Below are 27366 nucleotides of genomic sequence, written 5' to 3' on the forward strand. Positions count from 1 at the left end.
AGGCACAGCAGCTCCGGACCCGTTCACTGAAGGAAACCTGCGCGTCCCCCCACGCGCCAGGGCCCCCCGCACCCCGGCCCCCAGGACCCGCCTGCACCAGACCCTGCTCCGCAGACGGCACCTCCCTCCCGTCATCACAAAGCTCTTTGCACATAGAGTCTGTCCGGCCTCGGCGGCGGTGGGGACACCCGGGCTGCGGCCACCAGGTCGCGGGGGCAAGGGGAGCTTTAATTTTGAATAAAGTCCCGGGTTCGGCTGACACGCACGCGCACTGCAGGGCCACCAGGCTCCTACAGGGCTCCTCCCTACGAGCGACCAGGGAGCCAGGCCCAGCTCGCCACCCACTCCGCTCTGCACACAACAGACCTGCCGGCCTCAGCAGGAGCCGCGTCCCTCCCACCCGGAGGCTGCTCTGTCCCCGGGGCCACCCCGCCGCACATCACTGGACAGTGCAGCCCAGGACCGACGTGTCCTGCAAACGCATGGGCCTGGGCGCTGCCGTCATGGCCCCGGAGCAGCCGCACAGACGGCCAGGTGGACGCGGCCCAGGAAAGCTGCAGGGACACGGCCGAGACAGGGGCTCTGGTGACCAGGGCAGCGTCCACTTTACCGCTGTGCCAGCAGTGGGCTGTGCCTGGAGGAGGGCCGCTCGGGCACCAGGTGGGGGCAGGCTGCGTCCTGGGTGACTGTGCGCTCGCTCGTGCAGGGGCAGCCGTGCCCAGTGGGTCACCACTCCTGCCCTCGTGCAGCCAGGCCTGGGCCATGCGGTGCACCATCCGCAGCCCCCCGGCCGCCAGGGGTGGAGCCCTGCCCTGGCCAAACTGGTGATGCTGGGCTGGGAGGCATTGCGGGGTCAGGGGATTGGGGTGTATCTCAGGGATGGCGGAGGCCGCAGGACCCCGGGGAGGCGCCACGGAGCCCTGGGCACAAAGGGGCTGGGGAGGGGCCAGGGCTGGGGGGCACAGGGCTGGGGAGGGACAGGGCTGAGGGGGGACAGGGCTGTGGGGGGGACAGGCCTGGGTAGGGAACAGAGCTGGGGGGGTGGACAGGGCTGGGCGAGATAGGGTTGAGGAGTAGACAGGGCAGGGGGCACAGGGCTGAGGGGGGACAGGGCTGTGGGGGGGACAGGCCTGGGTAGGGAACAGGGCTGGGCAGGATAGGGTTGAGGAGTGGACAGGGCTGGGGGTGCAGGGCTGGGGGTGACAGGCCAGGCGTGGGGACAGGCGGCAGGCTCACCTTGCTATCCTTGCACGGACCCGCCCCCAGGGGAGACAGAAGGTCGGAAGGGGGCCAAGCCTCGCCCCAGGTTCCCAGCCACCGCCCACCCTGGTGACCCCAGCCCCACGGAGGCCCCCGGGGCCCAGAACTCACGGGCCGGCGCGTGCAGCTCCCCTCGTGCCAAGCAGAGGCACACGAGCTCCTTCGGGCACAGCTGTGACACCTGCTGTGGACTCACATTGGCAGCTCGGATCCTGGCTGGGGAGGACGAGGAGGAGGATGGACGCACACATCGCTTCACAGACGCTCCTAGAAATTCCCGTGGAGAGCAGGTGGGCAGGACTTGAGAGCATGCCCCGGCCCTGCGGGGAGGCACCTGCACCGCCCACCGCTCTGCCTGCCGGCACCAGCCGAGGCCGCCCGCTGCCAGAACCGCGTCCTCCCTGCGCCAGCCCTCCCCGCGGGCGCCAGGATGTGAACTCCAGCAGGGAAGGCCGTGCCAGCGTGACCCTCCTATCAACCTCAGAATAAAAAGCCAGTGTCCTCGAGCAGTAGAAAATTGCAAATAAAAAGTTTAATTTCAGAAACTGAGTTCACCATTTATAAATACACTAAAACATAGTCAATGCAAATCCAGATTAATAACAGGTACAGTTTTTTTTAACAAAACTTTTCTAAAAGGTCATAGGCAAATGAGTAACTTGTTTCATCCAGAGTATTTAATCGGTTTGAAATAAGAAAACGAACCCTTCTCTAGATGTGGAAGCAAAACTTCTGAAGAGAGATCATTGTTAAAAGACTGACGACGGACGCCGCGTTGTGTCCTCGGGCTTCACACCCGGCGATGGCTGGTCCTCCCTATCATATATATAAAAAAAGCTAAACGCCTAAGGCTAGTCTTACACTGCGGTACAGCGGTCTCCTCCCTGTTGATGAACCATCTCTTGTAAAAAGAATTTTATACATAATTTGATCAAATTGGGGTCAGTGGGGTCAGTGCACAAATTTCAAAGGATAGCTTCCTGGTGTGGAGACAGCAGGTCCGAGGCGGGGCATCCTCGCGGGCCTGCTGTGAACGGCCCCTCATGTGGGCTCGTGACCCAGGTCGGGGCCTCCGCGTGAGCCGACCACGTAAAACCTGAATGGGGAGCACAGACCAGGAACGCGCTCTTTAACCAGATCGCTACATAACCGACGTTCCAGGGCACGTCTTAGTTTCATCTTCCGATGCCACACCTCCGTTGCGGTCAACAGTTATGTTCCAGAATATTCTCTGTACTCCTTGACATAGAGCCTGCAGTTAGAAACTGCTCAGCCAGGATGGCTTGAACTCCACCTCCTATTTACAGAATTCACTTAACAACCATAAAGGCCGTTCTGTTGAATTAAAGCAATCTTTAACTAAAATACAGTACCTGATTCGTGGTTTTTACATAATTGAATAAAAAGCCTAGAGAATAAAATTGTTTACATCTCCTCTGCCCTTCTAGTAAGACAAATTACTAACCCCCAACTTTTAAAAAACTTTACAGTTATGAATGAAACCCTAATCATCGTTATTTCATCATCGGCAAGACAGGCTATTCCTAGCGGGCCCATAGGGAGCCCGCGGTGACACCCGGTCTGCAGGACGGGGAGTAAGGCACTCGTAGACATTACAGTGACGCTGGACGGGGAGGCTCGTGCCCACCTCGGGGTGCCGGCTGCGACACCCCGCACGGCCCTGCCCGGAGCGCGCCGCCACCCCGGGACGGACGGCTGGTGCCAGGTGAGCGACAAGCTGTGGCCTGGTGGTTCTGCTGTGTCAATACTGAAAGTATATCAAGGGAAGATTCACTTTCAAGAAGATCAGTTTTTCAAAATGTTCCATCGTGAGCCTGGACTGGCCGAAGCCACCATTCTCCGTGGGTGTGCTGAACAGCCTTTCAGAGGGTACGATACTGGGGGGGCAGCCCAGGAACCTGACGGCCAGGGCGGACAGGCCCGGCCAGGCTGACTTCTTCAGGTTCCAGTAGGTGAGGGGGTCACAGCTGTGTTCGAGCACCTCCTCCTCCAGATACGCAAGCACCATGTCCTCGGGCACCTTCGTCTTTTCCCTGGGGCCCTTCTTCGTCATCTTGGCCATGAGTGACCACAGGTTCTCCTCCCCCACCGCGTCTTTCGAGGGGGAGCCTGGGTCACACCCGTTGGAGACAGGCGTGTCCTCTGAGGTAGAATTGAGCACTTCCAGTTCCCTGATTAGATCCTGCTTGTACTGCTCCGCCTCCTCTTCCGAGAACAGGGAGGCCTTGTAGCGAGGGTCCAGCAACGTGGCAAAGATGTACCTCGGGTCGTGGAGGGTGGCAGCCAGCCGGCTCACCATGGCTTCCTTCAAGGACTTCAGCATGGTGTCGATGCCCATCGTCTCCTCAAAGAGCATCTCGATTTTCCTGTTGAGGATGTGGATCATGGGGATAACCTGGCTGAGCGTGGACACGTGGGTGCTCATCTCCCGACTCGCGGCATCAAAGGGCTTCAGCGCGTGGCACACGGACTGCATGACCTCCCACTGGTCACAGCTGATCAGCTCTCTGAAGTTGCACTCGATGGACATCTCATTAATCGCCCGTTTCTGTTCTATGAGTCGCTCAAGCATGTGAAACGACGTGTTCCACTTGGACGGGACATCTTGAATGAGGTGGTGCTGGGGCAGCTCGTACTCCTTCTGCAGCTCGGCCAGCTTCTCTTTCGCTTTCGGTGACCGGTGGACCCGCTCGCATATTTTCCGTGCGATGCTGAGGAGGTTCTGGACCATCCGCTGGCTCTTGATGGCCTCGCTGACAACCAGGTTGACCGTGTGGCTGAAGCACTGCACGCTGGCGCGCTCCCCCTCGCTCAGCGTCTTCCCGATGCTCGGGTTGTCGGTGACCGTGATCCCAATCTGAAGGCCGGTGGACGTCACCCAGGCCTCCCACCAGCACTCCAGCTGCTTCCGGATGCTGTTGCCGCTGTAGTCACAGTCCACCTGAGACACGTCCAGCAGGGCTGAGCAGTGGTGGTCCTCACAGTACGGCCGGGCCGATGACGCGAAGGTGACCCAGTGGGCGGTGAGCGTCAGGTACTCGCGGGTCTGGTTACTCATCCATATTCCGGACGTGAAGTGGATCACGCCGCTCTCCGCTTCCTTAAGGTGTGACAGGACGATCTGTTTCACATTATCGTACATGCCTGGGATGGCTGTCCTGGAGAAGTAAGAAGGTGAGGGCAAAGAGTACTGAGGTTTCAAGTATTCGAGCAGCCGGTTAAAGCCAACATTGTCTACAAAAGAATATGGCTGGAGGTCAAGTGCAATCATTTCAGCTATGAGACTTGTGATTTTTTTGGCAACTGGATGAGAATCATAGAACTTCTCGTTGGTGTCGTCGAAGGAGGAAGCTCCGGACAGCTGTGTGCTCAGGGGCCCGCGGAGGCTGGGTGAGGAGGCCCGCGCCGCCCTGGGCACATCGGGCTTGAGCACGCTGCCGTGGAAGCGCTGCAGATGGCGCAGCAGGCAGCTGGTGCCCAGGTTGGTAGGCTTCTTCCCCCGGCTGATGGTGCGGCCGCAGTGCAAGCACACCACCTTGGTGGGGTCCGCGGAGCAGATGGAGAAGTGATTCCACAGCTTGGAGGTCTTCTTGCTGTTAACGGGAAATAGAACCTGATTGTTTTTCGTAACCATAGTTGGCAAGTCAGTCAACTTGGAGGAGGAACTTTCTGCAGAAGCCAAGGTGGCGTAGGGAGAATTTGCCAATCCAGCACCCAGAGAGCCCTTCTGGTTGCCCACGACGTCTGGGTGGCGTCGGTAGAGGTGCCGCATCAAACAGCTGGTGCCCACGTCGCCCCTCTTGCCCCGGCTGATGATGCAAGCGCAGTGTCTGCACACCGCCTTGAGGCTGTCCATGGGCGCCAGCGAAAAATGCTGCCAAACCTCCGACTTCAGCCTCTTCATGACCTTCTTATTCTGCTGGAACACGGCACCGCATTCCAGCAGGCTGGGGCTCATCCCGCCAGCCTGCGGCTTCTCGGGGGAGGATGCCAGTGAGGCCTCGCCCACGTCGTCAGAGGACAGCACCGACGTGTCTTCCATCAGCGTGTCCCCGGCGTGCAGGTGCACCTGCAGGTCCTCCGTCAGCCGGTCAGGGGAGGAGGATGCGGAAGGGGACTCCTGGACCAACTTTCCCGGAGAGGACGACATGGAGCTCGGGTCCCCATCGGGCGGCGGCAGGGCGGGCAGCAGGGTGGGGGGCGCGGCATAAGGTGGTGGGAGTCCCGAGCCCCCGTTCTCCTGCAGCACGATGGAGCGGTGTGCCCGCCACATGTGCCTAATCAGGCAGCTGGTGCCCAGGTCCTTGCCGTTCTTGCCCCTGCTGAACTCGTTCATGCAGTGGATGCACACGGCCTTGGAGTTGTCCAGGGGCGACAGGTAGAAGTGCTTCCACACAGCCGACCGCCTCCTGGAACCCGAAGTGCTCTTGGGAGGCGGGGGATTCCTCTCCGCCCCGTTCTCCGCGCTGTCCTCGCAGGGGAGGGGGGGCATGGGGGGTGGGCCCCCCGGGGCCTCCTCCCTGCCGTACTTGTCAGAGGCGGGCGCGTCGGAGGGGGCTTCTTCCGAGGAGACCGCAGACGCGGACTCCTCCGTCATGTCATCGGGGGATGGGGCCTTCAATGTCAGTTTCGGGGCAAGGCTGACGGGCGAGAGCACGGCGCCCAGGTCCCCGGGGTCGGCGGGCTGCGGCGGCAGCCGCAGAGGAGGGGGTGACAGGGAGGGCAGGCCCGGCATGCCGCCGTTCTCCTGGACGAGCACCGTGGGATGAGCCCTCCGCACGTGTCTCATGAGGCAGCTGGTGCTCAGGTCCTTCTCGTTCTTCCCTCGGCTGAACTCCTTCATGCAGTAGGTGCAGATGGCCTTGGTGCTGTCCCGTGGGGAGATGAAGAAATGCTTCCAGGCCGGAGACTTCTTCCTGGAGCTCACGGCCCGGCCCGAGAGGAGGCTCTGCGTCACGGCCTCCATGGCCACGTCGTACAGCGTGCTGCTATACTGGGAGAACAGGGAGCCGTACTCCTCCTCCTGGTCGGCAGCGGGGCACTTCCCAGGCGGCCCCCTGGCCTCCGCCCGGCCCCCGCCGCCCTCAGCCCGGTTCCCGTCCGGCTCCGCTTTAAACTCCACTCCTTCCAAACTGTGATTAGGGATTTGAACATCATCTTCCTCTTCTATTTTAAAATTTATTTTATCAGAAACAAATTCACCATCCCTTCTGGGACGTGTCTCCTGGTTGTTCTCCATGACTGACCATAACTACTCTGGCTGCTTCCTCCTGTTCTCTTAGGTGGGTGAAAACCTGATCCAAAGCCTCATCTGTGCCCCCAAATGTACGTTATCTTCAGCTCTTAAAAAATAATTCCATCTTTCGAGATGCGTGTGAATGTGACTGATGATAAATCTGACCGAAGAGGGCATGTGGCTGGAGGGCAGGCCAGTTCACCTCAGGGCGCGGAGCGCCACCTGCCCGCAGCCTCGCCACGACCTGCTTCTTGGCGCAGACACCAACTGACACGGCGGAGACCCGCGTCTTGTCCTGGGAACTGGGCCGCTGTCGCCTGGACAGCACAATGACCCTTCGGCATCATCTGTAAAAGAAGACAGGATCAAGGTTAGCGCTGACCTAAGTCGCACATTTCCAACTGACCCGTCACGGCTACACCGGCCTCAGTACGCCCAGGAAAGTTCCATCACCAAAAGGTAAAATCCAGAGCACTGGCTCCTTGACATCTCACAATCCCCTTATACGAGGAAAATGCCCTAGGACTACAAAATAAGCGAAAAATAAAGACAGGAGTTGAAGTGTCAAGGATCTACTGGTCAAGGACCGGGGAACAAGAACACCTCGACCACGGCCGGTGGCTGGGGGGTCCCACGGGGCCCAGAGCCCCTGAGAGCCGCTCTCCTGTCACTTTGCTCTCAGAGTTAATGTACCAAGTGGGGACCAAACCCCGCTGGCCCGGGACATAACCAACTCACAGACTACACGCTGAACACCTAAGAGGGAGCCCGCGTCCGGCCAGGTCCCGCCTGTCCACTCCGCAGGCACCACCGCGTGACACGGGCACTGGGACGGGACAGTGGCCCTGGGAACTGCCGCACCACAGTGAACGCTCACAGCCGGTGTGCAACAGCGCTGGGGCAGGCGTGTGAGCAGGACAGGCTGGGACGGGGCAGGCTGGCACATGGGCCGGGGACGGGGTGCACACGGAGGGATGTGTGGGCAGTGGCGCACGGACAGGCCTGAGACAGCAACCAGGGCCTCCCCGCGCCCGGCAGCAGAGATGGCAGAAGGAACATGCTGACATATGAAAATAGATTCTAGAAACCTACTATAGACGTATGTTGTTTCTTCCTACAGGACCAGGGGTTTAGTGTAAACACAGTCAGGAGAGAAACACTTAACACGACCCATAAATCAGCAGCAGAATGCCGGTGGGGCCCGAAGGCACTCCCCACCCCGAGCTGCCGGCTCAGCCAGCCCCCCATAAACACCAGCAAGGAGGAGGGCTCAAACGAAGAAGCAAAGGGCGGGCAGGGAGGGGCGCGTGTCACGCAGCGGCCCCAGGGCTGTGTCAGGGCACCAGGTGCCACCAGCACGCGGCCCTCCGGGTGGCCCAGTGCTCCCGCCCGTGGGGTCTCTCAGCGGCTGCCCCACTGCCTGGGGCCTGGCACAAGTGGGCACAAGCGGGCCCTGCACGGTCAAGCCGCCAAGGGGATGATGCGCTCACTGCCTGGCCCGTGCCCGCCCCCACCCGTGCCCACCTCCGCCCCCGCTGGCCTGGATGAGGCTCAAGCACACCGGGCACCCGCCTTGAGCACCCGAGGCTGGGCTGGTGCGGGCAACTGTGCCTTGGCCATAGTGCGGGGAGGACACTGCATCCACTGGCACAGCGGCTGCAGGGCAGCCCGAGCCCCGGGGGTCTCCGCGCCTCGCCCGCCGGGGCCAGCTGGCTGCCCTCCGTGTCCCTGAGCCCCCGCACGGCCGCCGGGGCTGTGGGGATGGCCTGCACCTGGGGCACTGGGTGGCACGATGGAGCAGTGAGGGCTGCCGTCCACACCCTGCCCAGCGGGCCCCATGGCCCTCAGCCCCTGCCCAGGACCGCCCCAGCCCTGGACTCGCCCGCTCGGCCGCTCGGTTCTCTCACCATGTTCACATGGACATGCCCGCCAGGAGGCCAAGCACCGCCAACCAGGGCTGGCCCCGGGCAGTACCCAGGTGGCCACCCCAGCCAGGCGAGCCGTGGCCGAGGGCCAGGAGGCAAGGCTGCGGGGCCGGCCCAGGGCCCTTGCAAACCAGCACACAACCAATGTGAATGCTTAAATGCCAGGCTCACCTGGCGCCCGCTGCACAAAGCAGAAAGTGCAGCCACCCTAAAACAGTGTGCGCACCTCACAAGCAGCTAGCTCCTGCCAGAAGCAAATTCACGTTTTTCAGAAAACATCCCAAATAATGAATTGCACAAAGTTCGGGCAAATACTCAGAATGGAAAATTAGCTTACAAATAAGATCTCAGTAAGCACAAAGGAAGCAGGCCACCTGGAGCGAGAGCCAGCAGAAGCACCAGGTTTACAACAACGAAGACTTCCTGGCGTCACCACGGAGCACAGAGTGATTATATGGACCTGTGTTTGTAAAACAATATGTGTAATTACATAATTCCTAAGAACAATTACATGTATATATAATTATATATATATATATATATATATATATATATATATATATATTTTAGTACAGAAGCCAAACAAAAATGAGCAAAATGTAAGACACTATAAAAACAAGAAGTCAGGGGTCCCTGGGTGGCGCAGCGGTTTAGCGCCTGCCTTTGGCCCAGGGCGCGATCCTGGAGACCCGGGATCAAGTCCCACGTCAGGCTCTCGGTGCATGGAGCCTGCTTCTCCCTCTGCCTGTGTCTCTGCCTCTGTCTCTCTCTCTCTGTGTGTGATTATTATAAATAAAAACAAAACAAAAAAAAAAAACAAGCAGTTTGGGAAAAGACTTTTTAAAAATTACAATTTTAGGTTTACATAAATCAAAACCACAATGAGACAATCACAGGATGGCAACACTCAAAAATACAGATAATAACAAGTGCTGACAAGGATCTGGTAATACAGTACCCTCACCCACTGCCACTGGGATGAAGATGGGGTGCCCCCCTGGAAAACCACTCTGGCAGCTTCTCAAATGTATAAAAAGTCACCACAGCAATCCAGCTGCTGTGTAAATACCGAGGACAGATGAAAATGTCGTCGCTCAAGAACCTGTGCGTGAGTGGCATCGGACAAAGAGTGGAAACAGCCCAAATGTAATCCACAAGCAGAAAAAGTGTGCGGCAGCGCTACCTCCACAAGACCGTGCTGGCCGCAATGGAGGAACTGCGACGAGCTTGCTGGATCGAGCTCAAAGAAAGAAGCCGGACACTAAAGGTCGCACACTGACTGGGTGACAGAATTCACATGCAATATTCGCAGAGAGGGGTGTCCAGAGGCAGGGACGTGAGCGGAGGTCAGGGGCTGGGCTGGTAATGGGCGGGGAGCTTCCTTTGGAAGGAATTAAAGATTCTGGAATCAAGCCACCCGGGTGGCTCAGCGGTTTAGCTCAGGTCGTGATCCCGGGGTCCTGGGATCGAGTCCTACAGGAGGTCCTGCATCGGGCTCCCCGCAGGAAGCATGCTTCTCCCTCTGCTTGTGTCTCTGCCTCTCTCTGTGTCTCCCAGGAATACAAAAATAAAATCTTAAAATCTGAGGACAGTTGGAGAAATGTGAACACTTAGTGCATATTTGAATCCCACTAAGAAAGTATTTATTTGGAGCATGAAATGGTATGGTGTTTGGACTTTCCTGCAAAATAATCTGGTTTGGTGCTGGGGCAGACAGAAGGCATACATGAACCATGCACGTGCGGATGCTCACGAACAGGCACAGGGCAGCCGTTGCTGGATGCGCGCCACTTGTGGGTATGCTCAAAATTTCCACAATGAAAAAGATTTTAAAATTACAGCCAATACACTCATGAAAATAAAAGAAAGTTCCTTTTAAAACATTGACAAATCAGATTCAGTAGTACCAACAGGGCTACTCCAAGGCTGCAAAGTTCATTTAACATTTGAAAATAGGTTAATATAATTCACCACAGTCAGAGAATGAAAAACCGCACCATCATTTCAACAATGCAGGGAAAACATGATACAATTCAACACATTCATGATAAAAATTCTCAGCAAATGATAAACAAAAGAAAATTTCATTAACCCTATAAAGGACACGTGAGCCTGGAGTCCCTGTTTGCTTCTGCTCAGTGACAGAGACCGAACACCGTCCTGAGGTCGGACGAGGGTGTCCGTCCCCTGTCGCTCCAGTCAGGGCCACGCTGGCAGCAGGAGCGGAGCAGGGGGCTCCAACAGAAAACAGATAGGAGACGGACTATCTAATGGAATATTTATCAGGGCTCAGAGGGCCGGGAATGGCCTGCTTTCCCAAGAAGAAACAGCAAGGAGAATCCTCAGAAGGGCACAGACTCAGCAGGAGGCTGAGAATTAAGGTCTGTCAGGAGCCACCCCAGCGCAGCCTCAGCACAAACCCCAAGAGGGGCAAACTGCAACTAATTTAATCATGTCCTAAAACAAGTCTCAACAGAACTTACAGGAATGTAACAACACCCTGCACACAATAAAGTAAAATTCAAAATGGCTAGCATCAAATAAAAATTACCAGACACACAAAAAAGCAGGAAAACATGACCCCCTAACCAGGAGAAAATCACCGATGGGCACAGACCCAGCTAGGTCGTAGATGGTCAAGTCTGGAGACAGGAATATTAACACAGGCATTACGAACACAAAGGTATAATGGTACAATGTGCGGAGGTAAATGATAACATGCAGATATAATACACGGAAATAAAACAAGAGGAAACCCAGAAAGGAAAAAAAAACTGGAAAATTTAAACCATGAGAATCAAACGACACTACTGGGTGAAAAGACAAGGTGTAGAATGAGAGAAAATATTTGCAAATCATATATCTGATAGAGGGTTAATATCCAGGAAAGATAACTGCTACAACCAAGCCAACTACCCAACTCACAAATGGCCAAAAAGCACAAGGAAAGAGGCTTGATGTCATTAATCGTTATAAGAAGTGCAAACCAAAGTACTAATAAGATCACTTCGTGGCCACCAGGATGGCTGGTATTAAACAGCAATAGTAAGAAAGGGAAAAAGTGTTAAGATGTACAAAAACTGGAGGTGTGTTCCTTAAAGCCTGACACTGCTGAGCATCTTCCACGCATATCTACCATTCGCAGCTCTTCGTGAAATATCTGTGCTCTCGCTAGGCTGGGCAGTTCTTGATACGAGTTCTGAGAGCTCCCCCCACGAATCTGCAAACAAGCCCTTTATCACGTATGTGATTTGCAAATATTTCCCCCCAGTCTCAGGCTTGTCTTCTCTTCGCAGTGTGTTTTGAAAAGCAAAAGCTTTTAATTTTAATAAAATCCAATTTACCAATTTGTTTTTTAATGGATTGTGCTTTTGGGATTATACTAAGAAATCTTTGTGTAACCCTAGTCACAGAGATTTCCTCCTGTGTTTTATCTTCTAGAAGTTTTACCACTTTGTGTTTTATATTTAGATCTTTGAAATATTTAAATTTATTGGCTTGTATATGAATATCTAATTGTTCTAACACCATTTGTTAAAAAGACTTCCTTTTCAACAAAGGATAAATGCCTTTGTAATTTTGTTGAAAATCAGTTGTATGTAGACATACATATATGGCTTATGTGCACACCAAGGTTTGAATAGTGTTGATAGCAGCTGTTTACCTACATAAATAAGATTAAATGTGTATGTATATTTATTCATCAGACTGTATACTTTAAATGTGTGATTTACTGAATGTAAATAAATCGCAATCTGGATAATGTGAGAAACACACGTGTGTGTCTCTGCCCTGCCCTCGGGTCCCGGCACGGAGCTCCTGAGACCCCAGGGACCTCCTGGGAGCCTGGAGTGTCTGCTGCTGATGAGGCGATTTGGGTGGGCTCCCGGGTGGGGGAATGGTCACCAGACATGCCAAGCTGCGATCCCAGGCTGGGGGTTCAGGGAACACCTGATCACGCCTATGTGATCAAACCGCCATGAAAATCCCACACGTGTGGGGTATGGGGTTCAGGGGACCCGTAGGTTGGGGAGCACGTCCGCGTGCTGAGAGGGTGACGCACCCCAACTCCACGAGGACAGAGACGCCTGTGCTGGGGCCCGCCCTGCATGTCTCTACCCGCTGCTCACCTGTATCCTTCACCACAGCCGTCACTGAGGATCAATGAGGAGGGGAGTGGGCGCTCCCCCGAGGTCTCTGAGCCACTCTGGGGAGCAGTGGGACTCCAGAAAGGCTTGTGGGGGTTCCATGGAGCCGCGCCGGACAGAGGCTGTGGGTAACCCGGGGACCTGCCGCCCGTGGGACTCAGCCCTTCCCTGCGGGACGTGACACAAACTCTGGGCAGATGGTGTGAGAGGTGAGTGCAGCCGGAGGACCCCCCGCGGGGTTGGAGACCTGGTCTCGGTGGGGAAAAGCACCCACACATTCGTGACCAGAAGTGTCTGTGACTGGAGAGTGAGTTAAGGAGAAATGGGAGTTTCCCTAGACACACAGAAAAACTTTTTTTAAAAAGGCAGGGATTGTCAGATTGGATAAAAAAATCAAGACTAACTCTATCACTCACAGGAAACAAACTTTATTTTTTAAAGAACTGATTTAGGGATCCCTGGGTGGCGCATCGGTTTGGCGCCTGCCTTTGGCCCAGGGCGCGACGAATCCCACATCGGGCTCCCGGTGCATGGAGCCTGCTTCTCCCTCTGCCTATGTCTCTGCCTCTCTCTGTCTCTCTCTGTATGACTATCATAAATAAAAAAAAAATTAAAAAAAAAATAAAGATCTGATTTATTTCAGAGACAGAGAGCAGGAGAGAGCACAAGCAGGGGGAGCGGCAGGGGCATGGGGAGAAGCAGACTCCCGCTGAGCCCGGAGCCCAACGCGGGGCTCGATCCAGGACGGAGATCACGACCTGAGCTGAAGGCAGAGGCTTAACCATCGCTTATCTGAGCCACCCAGGCTCCCCAAGAAATAAATTTTAAACATAAAGACACAAACAGGTTAGAAGCCAAAGGACAGAAAAGGTGCACGTGCTGATACCAACCACAAGAAAGCTGCACCGGCTGCATTAACCTCAGATGGAGATTGAGGATGACGTACCAGGGACAACAGGGACTCTGTGAGAAGGGACAACGGCCAAGTCACCAGACGCACACACGGCAGAGCTAACGGGGAGACGAGACAGAGTCACAATCAAAGATGTCAACACATCTAATTCAACAGTCAACTAAACAGGCAGAGAGAGCGTCACCAAAGGCAATAGAAGCTTTAAAAATGCCACCGTCGCCTGACCTAATTGACAGTTATTGAACTGTTCAGCCAACAAAAATAGAACCTGTGTTATTTACAGATGCACACAAAACGTTCCTCAAGATCCACTGTTCTCAGGACAGTAAAGCAAACTTCAACGAATGTGAAAGAACTGAAATCAAAGGTCTCTGACAAGAAATCAACAATAGAATATCTGGGAAAATCTGGAATGTTTTCAAATAAATAACCCTTCCACATTAAGCCAAGGGTCAAAGGCAAAAGTCAGGAAGAACAGGAAAGGAAATTTCATGCCAAAGTAAACCGAGAGAAGACAACAGTGAGAAAAGATGTGAAGTCACTGAAATGAAACATTGCTTCTTTGGAAAGGTCAGTAAGATGGAAGACAAATCACCAACACCAGGACCCAAGACGGCTGCCAGGTTGGACCTCACAGGAAAGAAGGGTAAAATATGGAAATACACAAATAACTTTATGACAATAAATTCAGCCAACTTAGATGAAACGGACAAATTCCTGGAAAGACACATGTTATAGAAACTCAATAAAGAGGTAAGCCAAGTATGTATTTAAAAAATTGAACCTGGGCAGCCCGGGTGACGCAGCGGTTTAGCGCCGCCTTCGGCCCAGGGCATGATCCTAGAGTCCCAGGATCGAGTCCTACATCGGGCTCCCTACATGGGGCCTGCTTCTCCCTCTGCCTGGGTCTCTGCCTCTCTCTCTCTCTCATGAATAAATAAAATCTTTAAAATAAATAAATAAATCTTCCCTTAAAAAAAAATTGAACCTATAGTTTAAAAACCTTCCCAAAAGAAGCTCCAGGCCCAGTTGGCTGCACTGGTTACCAAACACTGACGAGAAAGAATCAGTGAAACACAAACTCTTCTGTAAGATCCAAGAAATACTTTCCAGCTCTTCATGAGGCAGTGTCACCTTGATACCAAAAATCAGAAAGACACTACAAGAAACAGATCCACGTCCCTATGATCACAGGAAGATGTCAACAAACTTAGCAAGTTCTTAACATTTAGCAAATCAGGGGGCGCCTAGGTGGCTTAGTCAGTTGAGCCTCGGACTCTGGATTTCAGCTCAGGTCGTGATCTCAGGGTGGAGGGATTGAGCCCCCTCTGCCCCTCTGCCCTGCCCTCCCACCCTCACACTCTCCCCCTCTCTAAAATCAATCAATAAATGTTTTTTTAAAAAATTATGGGTAACATATGAGTAAAAATATTAACAGAATAACGGAGGAAGGCCTTGGTCACACGACAGAGAGAAAACCACGTAACAACACTTTTGCCCCTACTCGTGACAAACGTGCTCAGCACGGCAGTGGCCCGAGGCCACCTGGGGGCACGCCGGCTGCCGCACAGTGCCCGGGGCCCGCCAGCGTGAGCCCGCAGCACGGCCGCCCAACTGCACTCCCACAAACGCTGTACTGGAGCCCAGGCAACAGGCGGATGGAAAGGACAGGGGACACCGCTGTCCTTCACCAAAGACAAGCCATGTGTGTAAGCAAGCTGAGGCCTCTGCAGAAGACACTGGTCACCCCGCGCAGCTGCCCCTGCGCTGCCCACCTCGCCCCCAGCACTCCCTTCTGCGTTCCTGGGCCATGCTGTCCTCTGTCCTCTGCAGGTGGCGAGGTGGGTCCCTGGCCCTCTGGGCTGCAGGAGCGCACCCTTCTCCCTCCCAGGCTGACAGCTCGTCCCACAGCGACCTCGCCCTCTCGAGACTCTCCTGAGGCAACACAGAGGGATGACGGGGATGGTAAGAGCTAATACTGAGTGCTTCCCACGGGCCATCTTTTCAGAGCCTAACCTGCAGTATCTCATTTAAAGCACGGGACAGGGGCCCCAGGTGGCTCAGTGGATTAAGCCTGCGGCTCGTGATCGCGGGGTCCTGAGCTCAAACCCCACGTCAGGCTCTGTGCTCAGCGTGGAGCCTACTAAAGCCGCTCCCTCTGCCCCTCCCCATGCTCGGTTGCTCTCTAAAATAAATACATACATACAGAAACCCCGTAACAATGTTTTGAGGACAGCTTACTTTGCCTTTTCTGCACAGAGAGGCTGAGAAACCTGTCTAGGGCACACAGGCGCGAGGTGGCAGGGAGGAGAGCTGCAAACAAGTGCGGGAACAAGACGGCTCGACAACACAATTCCCAGCACGAATGAAAGCCTGCGTACCACAGGCTTGAGAATTCATACAAAACCCAAGATTTTTAAGATGTGCTGAAAACAAGAGATAAAACAGATAAAAATTACAAGGGACAGAGGAACGTGTTCAAACAACACCAGAATGATGAAATCAGCAAAATCTGGATTATGGGAAATTCTTCAAGACAAACAACCCAGTTTCCTTAACAAACAATTTATACTTGAATCCTGACCTTAACTAGCAAACTATATATGAACATTTTTTAGACAATGTGGGAAATCTGGATACTGAATACTGCATATGAAAGATTATTGGTTTTTTTTTTTCTTAAAGATTTTACTTATCTATTTGACACACAGAGAGAGGGGGAGAGGGAAAAACAGGCTCCCCGCTGACCAGGGAGCCCAATTAGGGTCAACCCAGGACCACGGGATCATGATTGGAAGCAAAGGCAGACACTTCACCAACTGAGCCGCCCTGGTGTCCCCATAAGAAAAAAAAAAAAAAAGATTAGACAGACTGCTGACTTTTTATGAGAAGCAATGTGAACCAAGAGAAAAAGAATGATACTTCAAAGTTCTGGAGAAAGGGCCAAACTAGAATTTAATACTCAGTGAAAATAATCCTACAGAAAAAAAAAAAAGTTTTTTTCAAAGAGCTTATTTATTCACGAGAGACAGAGAGGCAGAGACCCAGGCAGAGGGAGAAGCAGGCTCCCTGCGGGGACCCCGACTCGGGACTCGATCCCAGGACCCCAAGGTCACGCCCTGGGCCGAAGACAGATGCGCCACTGCGGAGCCGCCCTGTGTCCCTCCCACAGAAATTGATATAAAATAAGCAGACCATCAGACAGATCGAAGACAGAATGTGTCAGCCGGCGGCCTGCCCTGGAGGGGATGCGCCAGGGGGTCCATCAGGCAGGGGAGCACGAGCCATGGGGCTCATGAGCAGGCAGGAGGCAAGTACAACGGAGAGTGAAGGTGGGGTGCGGAGTGGCACCTGATGCGCCCTTCGCGCGTGCCCCGGGCTCGCCCAGCGGAATTCGTTCAAACCATCAATACGCACGCACAGCTACACGCACATGTGCCGTGATAGAAAAGCACGCTCACCCCGGCACCTCCCGTCTCAACCCCACGTCCCAGGGTCATGGCCGCTCCCTTTGTCCATATCTGGAACTTGTCTCTGCAACAGTGAGAACTCGGGTTCCCCCTAGCCTTGAAAGAGGTACTTATTCGCTAAGTCCTACGATACCCAGAAGGTAGTTTCTGAGTGCTAAGCATCCGTTACCCGGAGGAGCGAGCTTCCGCTGTGGAGATGTGGAGACAGTGGTTTGCATGGGCTTGTCTCGGGCCGCAGGCAGGCAGCCCTGCAGGCGTCCTGAGCAGGTGTCCTGGGGCCAGTCCTGGGGCCAGTCCTGGGGCAGGCGTCCTGGGGCAGGTGTCCTGGGGCCAGTCCTGGGGCAGGCGTCCTGGGGCCAGTCCTGGGGCAGGTGTCCTGGGCAGCCTCCTTGGAGGGTGGCTCTTGCCTGCATTTCAAACACAACTGGGTCCACTAGTTCCCGGTGGGAAGGGCACAGAACTAGATGAGCAAGGGCCCCCTCAGGAGGGTAGCAAGGCCAAGGTGAGACCAGCGAGGGGTTTCCTTCAGTCCCAAATAGAAGCACAGAGAACAAGCCAAGCATGCGTCAGGGCCCGTGTGGGGTCAGGTGGGTGCGGGGGTGGCCGCCGCGGGCGTGTGATACCCCGAGCAGCTGGGATTGGTTGGAAACCGAGAGGGCCAGTGGCCGGGGGGGGGGAGGGGGGGGGCGACACAGCGGAGGGAAGGGCCGGGAAGGCCCGGGGCAAGGGGCAAGGGGCCAGTCACAACTGCGCGAGGGGCACTGGCTCAGGAAAGGCCATGCCTCCGGGCCTGCCACCTTCCTGGCCACACGAAGTCCCTGCCACTGCACCGCCGCCTCCTGACCTTCGTCCAGGGCCCAGAAAAGCCGCACTCACAGGCCACAGCCGTGACGAGATGGGCCTGAGAGCCTGCGGGGAGGACAGCCCGCTCCCCGGGAGCTCTGGGAACAAGCAGTTCTGCCTTCTGCAGCACAGCGCCGGCAGCTACGATCCAGCGGGCCAGGAAGAGCCCGGGAGGGGTCCGGGGGACACCCGGGAACCAAGACGCCCACGGGGCTCTGAGCCGCTCTGGCAAACTCCCGGGGAGCCAGGAGGACGCACCGGTGTGGAAGGGCGCACAGCCCAGGGAGTACCTGCACCCCCCCGCCCCACCCCGCCCCCACTGCCCCTGCGCTGCTGCGAGCACAGGCTGGAGGACAGGGCAAGGGGCTCAAGGTCGGAGGCACACGAGCACACAGAGCCCCTGGCCAGACGGCACACCCAGCAGTTCGGGCTCCCTGCATGGAGCCTGCTTCTCCCTCCTCCTGTGTCTCTGTCTCTCTGTCTCTCTCTCTCTATGTCTATCATAAATAAATCAATCTTTAAAAAAAAAGAAAGAAAGCCACAGGAGAAACAGACTACAACAAAACAAGATTCCAGCAATAACACGAAACACAAAGGGGAGGATGATCTGATGTCCAGTTTTCAACAAAACCAAGTATGACAAAAGCAGGAAAGCATGGCCCATACACAGGGGAAAAAAACAGTCCACAGAAGCTGTCCCTGAGCGGGCCCAGATGTTGGACTTACTAGACAAAGACTTTAAATCGGGAATTTGAAATGTGTTGGCTAAATTAAAGGAAATGGTGTATAAAGACAACATATAAAACAAAGAATATTGTGTCTCACCAAATAAATAGCAATACAGACAGAAAAATTGCAGAAGAGAACCAAGCAGAAATCATGATGCTGAAATGCAGAAGTTACAAGGGGAACACTCAGAAGCAGGCAGAAGGACCAGCAAACCTGAAGGCAGGTCAGCCACAACAGGCGGATGGGAGGCCAGCAGGGTTGCAGAAGACGAGCCAGTGCCGTCCACCATCCCGCACCAACAACCACCCCACCCATGCCTCCCTCACCTGCACACAAAACACCACATGCCAGGCCAGGAAACAAGCATTACTACATTTTAAAAGGGCTGAAACTATACAAGTATGTCCTTTCTCCATAGGGCAGTTAGATTATAAAACAGTAACAGAAGGAAATTTGAGAGATCAATAAATATTTGGAAATAAAAGCACATTTCTTTCTTTCTTTTTTTTATTATTTATTTATTCAGAGAGAGAGAGAAGCAGAGGACACAGGCAGAGGGAGAAGCAGGCTCCATGCAGGGAGCCCAAAGTGGGACTTAATCCAGGGTCTCCAGGATCATACCCCGGGCTGCAGGAGGTGCTAAACCTCTGCACCACCGGGGCTGCCCTAAAAGCACATTTCTAAATGATCCATGTGTCAGAAAGAAATTACAAGAGAAATTAGAAAGTAATTTCATTTCATCCAAATGAAAGTAACATAACACATCAAAATTTATAAGATGATGGAGTGCTCAGGGAAAAATGTATAGTTTGAAATGCCTATATTAGAAAAGAAAAGCCTCAAATCAATAATGTAAAGCATTTCTTCAAAGCATTCCATCCAAAACCATAGAATACACATTCTTTTCAAGTGCACGTGGATGGCCACAAAAAAAACCTAAAATCATACTGAAGTGTTGATTCACTATGTTGTACACCTGAAACTAATAGTGCACTGCGTATATTAACTTACTGGAATTTATTTATCTTTTTAAAATGTTTTTATTATTTTATTTATTTGAGAGAAGAGTGCACACAAGTAGGGGTAGCAGCAGAGAGAGAGAGGGAGAAGTGGACTCCCCCGAACAGGGAGCCTGATGTGGGACTCAATGCCAGGACCCCTGGGATTATGACCTGAGCCAAGACATTCAAACACTGAGACACCCAGGTGCCCCGACTAACTGGAATTTATTTATATTTGTTTTTAAAAAGATTTTATTTATTTATTCATGAGAAACACAGAGAGAGGCAGAGCCACAGGCAGAGGGAGAAGCAGGCTCCCTGGAGGGAGCCTGGTGCAGGTATCAATCCTGGGACCTCAGGGTCAAGCCCTGGGCCGAAGGCAGACGCTCTACCACTGAGCCACCCAGGTGTCCCACTAATTGGAATTTAAATAAAAACTTTTTAAAATCTGAAATCATATTTTATATGTTAAAAAAAAAAGCAAGCATTAACCGTAAAAACAAAAACAAAAACAGAACAAAACAAAAACCCTGGAGAAAAAAAGGCAGGAAAAGAGGCAATAATAAAGATTAGAATGGATATTAGTGACATGAGAAGCAGAAAGGTGATACAGAACATCAACAAAACCAAAAACTGGTTCTTTTATAACATTGTGAAAACTGACAAATCTTTAGTTAGATTAACCAAGAATACAAGACAAAGTTTGAGAAAATGTGGGAATGTTAGCACTGATTCCTCACAAATTGAGTGAAATATAAAAAATACTATGAACACCTACATACCAACAAGCTCAACAACTCATGGACAATGGGAAAGTGACTTGAGAAGAAAGAAAACCAGAATGGACCCTATAAATAAGTACAAAGATCCAATTAGTGATTTCAAATCTTTCCACAGGAAAATCGTAGGCCCCAATGGCTTCACTGGTGAACTGTTTCAAACATTTACAGGAGAAATACTATGGCTTCTCCACACACTTTTTGAAAACAGAAGATATGACGCTGTCCAGCTCAGCCCAAGAGGCCACATCACCTGGACTCAAAGCCCGAGAGCAACAGCAAGGACGAGCTACTGGTCACCACATACACAAAGGAGGAGGCCCCACAGTTTTCACAGGACAAGGAAGCATCATGAAGCTAGAAGCTGCTAAGTTGTATCTTCTTACATGTCAAAAAACCCACTAACATCAAATAAATATAAAAGTGACAGAATAACAGGCCCGTCAGAAGGCCACGTCCTAACCCTGACATCTGGGAGTATGCTGGGTTACACGGCCAGGAGGAATTATTAATCAGGCTGCATGTGGAATTAGGGAAGATTACCCCGGCTTATTTGGGGGGCCCCAGTGTGATCACAGGGTCTTTACAGTGCAGGAGGCAGAAGAGAGACAGGGGGTGATGCCATCAGGAGAAGGGCCATGTTGGGGCGCCTGTGGCTCAGTCAGTTAAGCGTCTGCCTTTGGCTCAGGGTCCTGGGATCCAGTCCCAGGTTGGGTGGGGCTCCCTGCTCAGCGGGGAGTCTGCTCCTCCCTCTCCCTCTGCCCCTCCCCACTCATGCACATGCATGTGCTCTCTCTCATATAAATAAAACCTTAAAAAAAAGAACCTACACGATGTGGTGCTGCTGACTTTGAAGACTGAGGAAGGGGCCCACTGGCAGAGGACATCTTTCTGATGTCCTCCAGAAAGAAAGGGAGCCTGGAAACACCCCAGCGTGACCCATCTCAGATTTGACCTCCAAAGGTATGTTGTCTTCAGCCACTCAGTTTATTAAAAGAGCACCAGAAAATGAATACAATAAGTAGCAGAAAGAATTAAGGTCAAATCTCACAAAAAGATAAGAGAAAAAATAATGAAGAGCAGAAAGCATCTCCACAGATTATGAAACATCAGAAATCATAACCTCAAATTAAACCATATGAAAACTGCAACTTCTTTCAAAAGAGGCTAAAAATATTTAAAAATAATACAAAAGGACAACCTAAGTGAGGCTAGGAGAACACTGAAATGAGGTTATGGGTCCTAGGAAAACATGAGAAATAAAAGTAAAATAGTTTTTCGAGAATAAACACGAAGCTAGAAGCACCATGGGAACAAATAAACTCCACAACTGATTACTGAAGAGAAACAGAAGAGGAAAAGAATTTTTTTTTTTAATGAAAAAGGAGAAATAAAAAGGACCCCAGAGAAGTGAATGGAAAAGACGTAAAGAAGATCCAACACACACATAATCAGAGCACCTCCCCGACTCGCAAAAGTGGAGGGGACAAAGCCAAACCTTCCGTGGAGCCCCATAATGATAGAACATGCCGTGTGGAGGACAAATCTATGCTGAACGATGGCAAAAATGCTGTTCAGGCAAAAAAAAAAAAAAAAGTCATTTTTACAGTAAAGAAAGCAAATTTACAGGGTGCCTGGGGAGCTCCATCAGTTGGGCATCTGCCTTCAGCTCAGATCATGATCTCAGGGTCCTGGGATCAAGTCCCGCACTGGGCTCCCTGCTCCTCGAGGAGTCTGTTTCTCCCTCTCCCTCTGTTGTTCCCCTGCTCGTGCTATCAAGTAAATAAATAAAATCTTAAAAAAAAAAAAAAGAAAATTACCATGTGTTTGATTGATAGTAATGCTTTATGCTGGAAGACAAGAAAATAGTATTTAAGGTTTTTGAAGGAAAAAAAATGTGAACTGAAGACTTTACAACTAAACTGACTTTCAAGTACAAAGGACACATAAAAGCTATTATCGACATAAGAATTCAGGTAATAGGGATCCCTGGGTGGCGCAGCGATTTGGCGCCTGCCTTTGGCCCGGGGCGCGATCCTGGAGACCCGGGATCGAATCCCACGTCGGGCTCCTGGTGCGTGGAGCCTGCTTCTCCCTCTGCCTGTGTCTCTGCCTCTCTCTCTCTGTGTGTGACTATCATAAATAAATAAAAATTAAAAAAAAAAAAAGAATTCAGGTAATATTTTCCATGTGACCTTCCGAGAACCCCAGGAGAGAAGACATCTGAACCAGAAGTCAGGCGTGAGCCTTTAGCGTGGGTTTCCTGGCAGAGCTAAGGCTCACAAGGGTTTCTGGGAGAGATGCTCTAGGCTCTGAAATGACTGGAGGACGGAGGGACGGCAGGTCTGATGCAAACAGTAACTGCTGAGTCACGATATGGGGTAGTGTCACTGCTGGTGCCAGCCCGAGAGAGTGACACCCGCAGCGACAAGACCGTAAATGAGCAATTAGCGATGGCCTGGTGCTCTCCTGTCCTCCGCCCTAGAGAACCTGGGTTCCTGTGGACAAGGGAGGTGAGGACATAACGTACAAAAGGTCCAATGAACAACGTTACTGCCTGTGGTCAGAGTACACACCCTGGCTTTGTCCACCGCAAAGATCTAGAAACCACCACCGATCCAACAGCACTGAGTGTCCCTCATGGGCAGATCGTGCTTCTGAACACCATTTCCCCTTAAAACAGACAGGGACCCCTGCAGAATGGCTCCCCCAGGTCTGGGGCGGGAAGAGCATATGCCACGCCAGGGCATCGTCGCACACCAGAGAGCAAGGGACCTTTGGGAACGAACTGAGATTGTGTCCAAAGTGTGCAGCGCCAGCTTACAGAGACCCCTGCTGCCCAAACATGACACAATCTCAACACAAACGGGGACCGTGAATAAGATTTTAAAATTCACCCAATATGTTTAAAATCTGAGTTCATAACCTCAGTGGGTCACCTTTGGAGGATAACAAAAAAGTGATTCATTATTTTGAAAACTGGTAAAGAGAAGAACCAAGCATTTTTACCTGGGGTGTCCTGCAAGCACTACAGACCCAGGTACCAATGACGACAGCTCCCCCTTACAGGAGTCCAGCTGAGGAACACGGAAGCAGCCACTCGGCCAGAACATCACAACGTCACCGTCTATAACGTGTTATGAATGAACGCTTGTACGTCTGGGCATCGTTGGCTCCCGGCATCACACAGGAGAGACACCAGGGGCACCTGGGCGCCTCAGCCAGGTGAGTGTCCTACTCTCCATCTCAGCTCAGGTCTTCATCTCAGGGTTGTGAGTTCAAGCCCCGCTCTGGGCTCCACGCCGGGCATGGGGCCTATTTTAAAAAAGAGACACCACACACAGGCGCCTCCTCAACATGACACCCTGTGAGGGAGTCTCACCAGAGGCCAAACCCAAATCTTATCAAACCTCTATATCCAAGGACGGATTTCAAGGAAACCAAGGACAGATCAAAGTACACTGGAGGACTGCCATCAGCAAAGTCTCGACGGGGAGAAACACAAGTCCGACTGCGAAAAACTTCACGGGGGCTAGTGGGGAGCTACAGATAATACTACAACAGCTTCTGAATAAACACGGGAACGTTAACTCCTATTTGGAGGGACGCGATGGGGTCATCAAACTATGAAGGAAGGAACTGCGCTAAGGGTGAGGTCAGCAGTTACGTCAGGAGGAGGGAAGCTGGGACACAGGACAGGGACAGGATACAGGGGAGGATTCTGGGGCCAGCAAAAGTTTATTTCTTCACCCAAGTGATGATCACAAAGACATCCACCTTATAATAACCCCTCAAGCTATACATTTACTTCACACAGTCTCTGTGTCTGTGCTATACCTTAAAATTAAAAAGGCTTGGGGATCCCTGGGTGGCTCAGTGGTTGAGCGTCTACCTTCGGCTCAGGCTGTGATCCTGGGACCTGCGATCGAGTTCCACATGGGGCCCCCACAGGGAGCCTGCTTCTCCCTCTGCCTGTGTCTCTGCCTCTCTCTGTGTGTCTCTCATGAATAAATAAAAATAATTAAAAAATAAAAATAAACATTTTTTAAAAATTAAAAAAATAAAGAGAAAACAATAAAAATTACAATGAAAAAATACTCTTATAATCTTGATTTAGAGCAAAATAGAACTATCAAGGGAAGATGGACAAATCAGACTACACTAATATTAAGCAGCTAAAAAATCATGGAAATAAGAATTAAAGCCACAATCACCTATGCCTTGTCAGATGGCTACATGCACGCGCAAGTGCACACACACGCACATACTCTGGCCCGACAACACTGGTGAAGGCCTGCGACAGACAAGCACCACCACACTGGGGTGCGCTCGCTAGCACCTGGTAAGACTGAACTCCACATACGGTATCATCCCATGACCAGTTGGGGTCACACAACCAAGATGCTGCCAATGTGCAGAGAAGGACAAACCCAGGAAGGTTCATGGCAGCGTTCACAACGGTCAAGGGCTGGCTGCCGACTACACACACCTGCCGCGATAGGTCCACGCGGCGGGATATCCTACAGCAATGAAGGTAGAGAAACTGCCATCATACCCAGCAATCCAGCTAGAAAGAACACACACTGCGGGATCCCGGGATATGAACAACAGTGGTACAAGCTGCCAAAATTATTAACTTTAGGGTCGGGGGAATGGGGGCACAGGGGGCAATTTTCCTCTCTTGACCTGGTGACCATTCACTGAGATGAGCACTTCTCTGCATGTATGTGATGCTTCACAGTAAGAGATAAGGGGCGCCTGGGTGGGATTTCAGCTCCGCTCAAAACCTCAGGCTCGTGGGATCAAGCCCCATGTCTGCTTGTCCCTTTCCCTCTACCCCCCACCCTGCTCACGTGTGCACGCTCACTCTCTTTTTGAAATAAATAAGATCTTAAAAATAAATAAATAAAAATAAAAGAGTTAAAAGCTGGAAATCATCTAGGCATCCCTCGGCAGAGCCACCTGAGCGGCCCCCGATGCACCTGTCCCACCTGAGCAGGAGGGAGTGCCCCCGTGGCGGCCCGCATGGCAGAGGAGAGGTGGCCCAGATGCCCTGGGTGTAAGCGTGTATCCAGACATATATGTCCTGAAGGGTATATGAAACTTAACTAAAAAAAAAAAAAAAAAACCTAAAAAAACAAACAAAAAACTAAAAAAAACTTAAAAAACTAAAAAAAAAAAAAAACAACTGCAATAATCATGAAAGACTTCCACTTTCGACTTTCTACATTTCTCTATTACTTTAATAATTTTGTTCATATTATTTCATAATCATAAATAGCAATGATGTTGCTAATTTAGGAAAAATACTGTCATTTGATCTAGCAGTTAACTACTACAGAAAATATTTGCCTACTATTTCAGTACAAATTAAAGAAAAAAAAGAAGCAAATTATCTTTGGTTTTCAAACCACAAAAGGATTATGTTACTGTGGCAGTTTTGATAATTTTAACATATGTGTAAAGAATAATTTGTTTTTTGCCACCTACCCCAAAACTCTGAAGAGGATTTCCCAGGAAGGCATCTGGAACTAGTTACACCCTGGTTCTGACTCGACTCTCCAGCAAACAGAAATAGTGTAATCAAGGACACTGCTGAAAACACAGGAGCCTTCCGGAACCAACGTCGTCACTGCCCTCACAGCCTGGCTCCCCCAGGACAGGTGGCCGCCCCAGCTCTCTGCACCCCGAGGGCTCCCCGGATGCTGGGCACCACAGCGATGAAGGAATCCTATTGTGCTTGGATGGTGCGCGCAGAGATCCCAAATTAGGACGAGAGCCGGGGAGACGGAAAGAAGGCACCCCAAACCAAAGTCTCTGGACTCCATCGTACTTTTAGTTTCAAACAGAAAAATACCAAAAAGTAAATCAGAGGATCCTTTCCACAGGCTAGAAATGGTAAAATGCATGGCAATGTTCTCACTTGGAAAATCGACTTATTTTTTATTGAAAGAATGAAAGAAACCACCTTCCGACGACTCCGAGGCGGAGGCAGGAGCGGCGGCGCAGGGGGGCAGGCCAGCCCTCGCTGACTTCCAGAACACAGCATCTATGTCACGATCGCAAACGCTCTGGCTACCAAACACATCTGATTTAAAATACATTTTTCCCTTTTTTACATCGAAATCAAAGCCTATTAAAGGAACACTACTCCAAAACATCAGGTCTCCCTGGGTCAGGCTGGCAAAGACCCAGAGCTGGGAACAACCTCCACCCCGAGGCTCTGAGTAGCAGGGCACTAACATCACATCCCCGCACCCAGGGGACCCCGAGTATGAAACAACACGTGCCCCCGGAGCCACCGTGGCGGGGCAGTCAAAGCTGGAAAACCACCCTCCAGGAAGGCCGGGAACACAGAAGCCAGAGGCAGGCACAGTGGAAAACGTACTTGCTACCTTTTATGACAGATGAGAGAGGAAACCAGAATTTCTGCAGGAAAAACAGAAATAAAAACAGTTGCCTATAAAAAGTGGAGGAAACAGGGATGTAAGATTTCTGCTATCTTTCATACGACTTTGACTTTTGAGCCATGTAACTATTTTGAACATAAAATTTAAAAATTCCAAATCTGAAACAAAAAAAACTAACTGTACATAAAATAGGCAACATAACCACAGACAAAAGAATATTCATCAAGAGGCTTGTTGTCACAGTACTTTATCCATAGTCAACTTAGGATGCACCAAGGACACAAGCACCCTGGGGGTGCCCTGCCGGCTCCATCGTGGGGCCTGGGGCTCGGAGCTTGCTCCGCAACTCTAGATCTCGAGGTCTGAGTTCGAGCCCCGCACGGGTGTAGAGATACTTAAATAAAGTCTTAAAAACAAACACCAAAGTGCCTTAAAACTTTGCTAAGGAGGCCCATTAGTAGTAGTGACACAGTATTGTAATTTTACACCCTATCTTACGTATACTTGTTTTCTTTTTTTTTTTTAATATTTTATTTATTTATTCAGGAGACACACATAGAGAGGCAGAGACACAGGCAGAGGGAGACGCAGGCTCCCTGCGGGGAACCCGATGTAGGACATGATCCCTGGA

The 27366-nt window shown here is 51.7% G+C and overlaps 1 protein-coding gene across 4 annotated transcripts in view; it reads right to left on the reverse strand.

Moving 5' to 3' along the window:
• Window positions 1-1770: 1770 nt before the first annotated feature.
• The window catches only part of ZBED4 (zinc finger BED-type containing 4), a 31270-nt gene continuing 5674 nt past the window's right edge, over window positions 1771-27366 (reverse strand). For 2 of the 4 annotated variants that reach the window (XM_055328960.1, XM_055328963.1), the window contains exon 2: window positions 1771-6864. In XM_055328960.1, the coding sequence (XP_055184935.1) occupies window positions 3023-6520 (3498 nt within the window). In that variant the 5' untranslated portion in view covers window positions 6521-6864 and the 3' untranslated portion in view covers window positions 1771-3022. Of the gene's footprint in view, window positions 6865-8779; window positions 8903-17142; window positions 17520-27366 lie in introns of those variants that run through there. The other 2 variants (XM_055328961.1, XM_055328964.1) reach the window with 2 other exon arrangements.

The sequence above is a fragment of the Nyctereutes procyonoides genome, unplaced genomic scaffold, assembly GCF_905146905.1.
Source record: "Nyctereutes procyonoides isolate TBG_1078 unplaced genomic scaffold, NYPRO_anot_genome, whole genome shotgun sequence".
Lineage (NCBI taxonomy): Eukaryota > Metazoa > Chordata > Mammalia > Carnivora > Canidae > Nyctereutes > Nyctereutes procyonoides.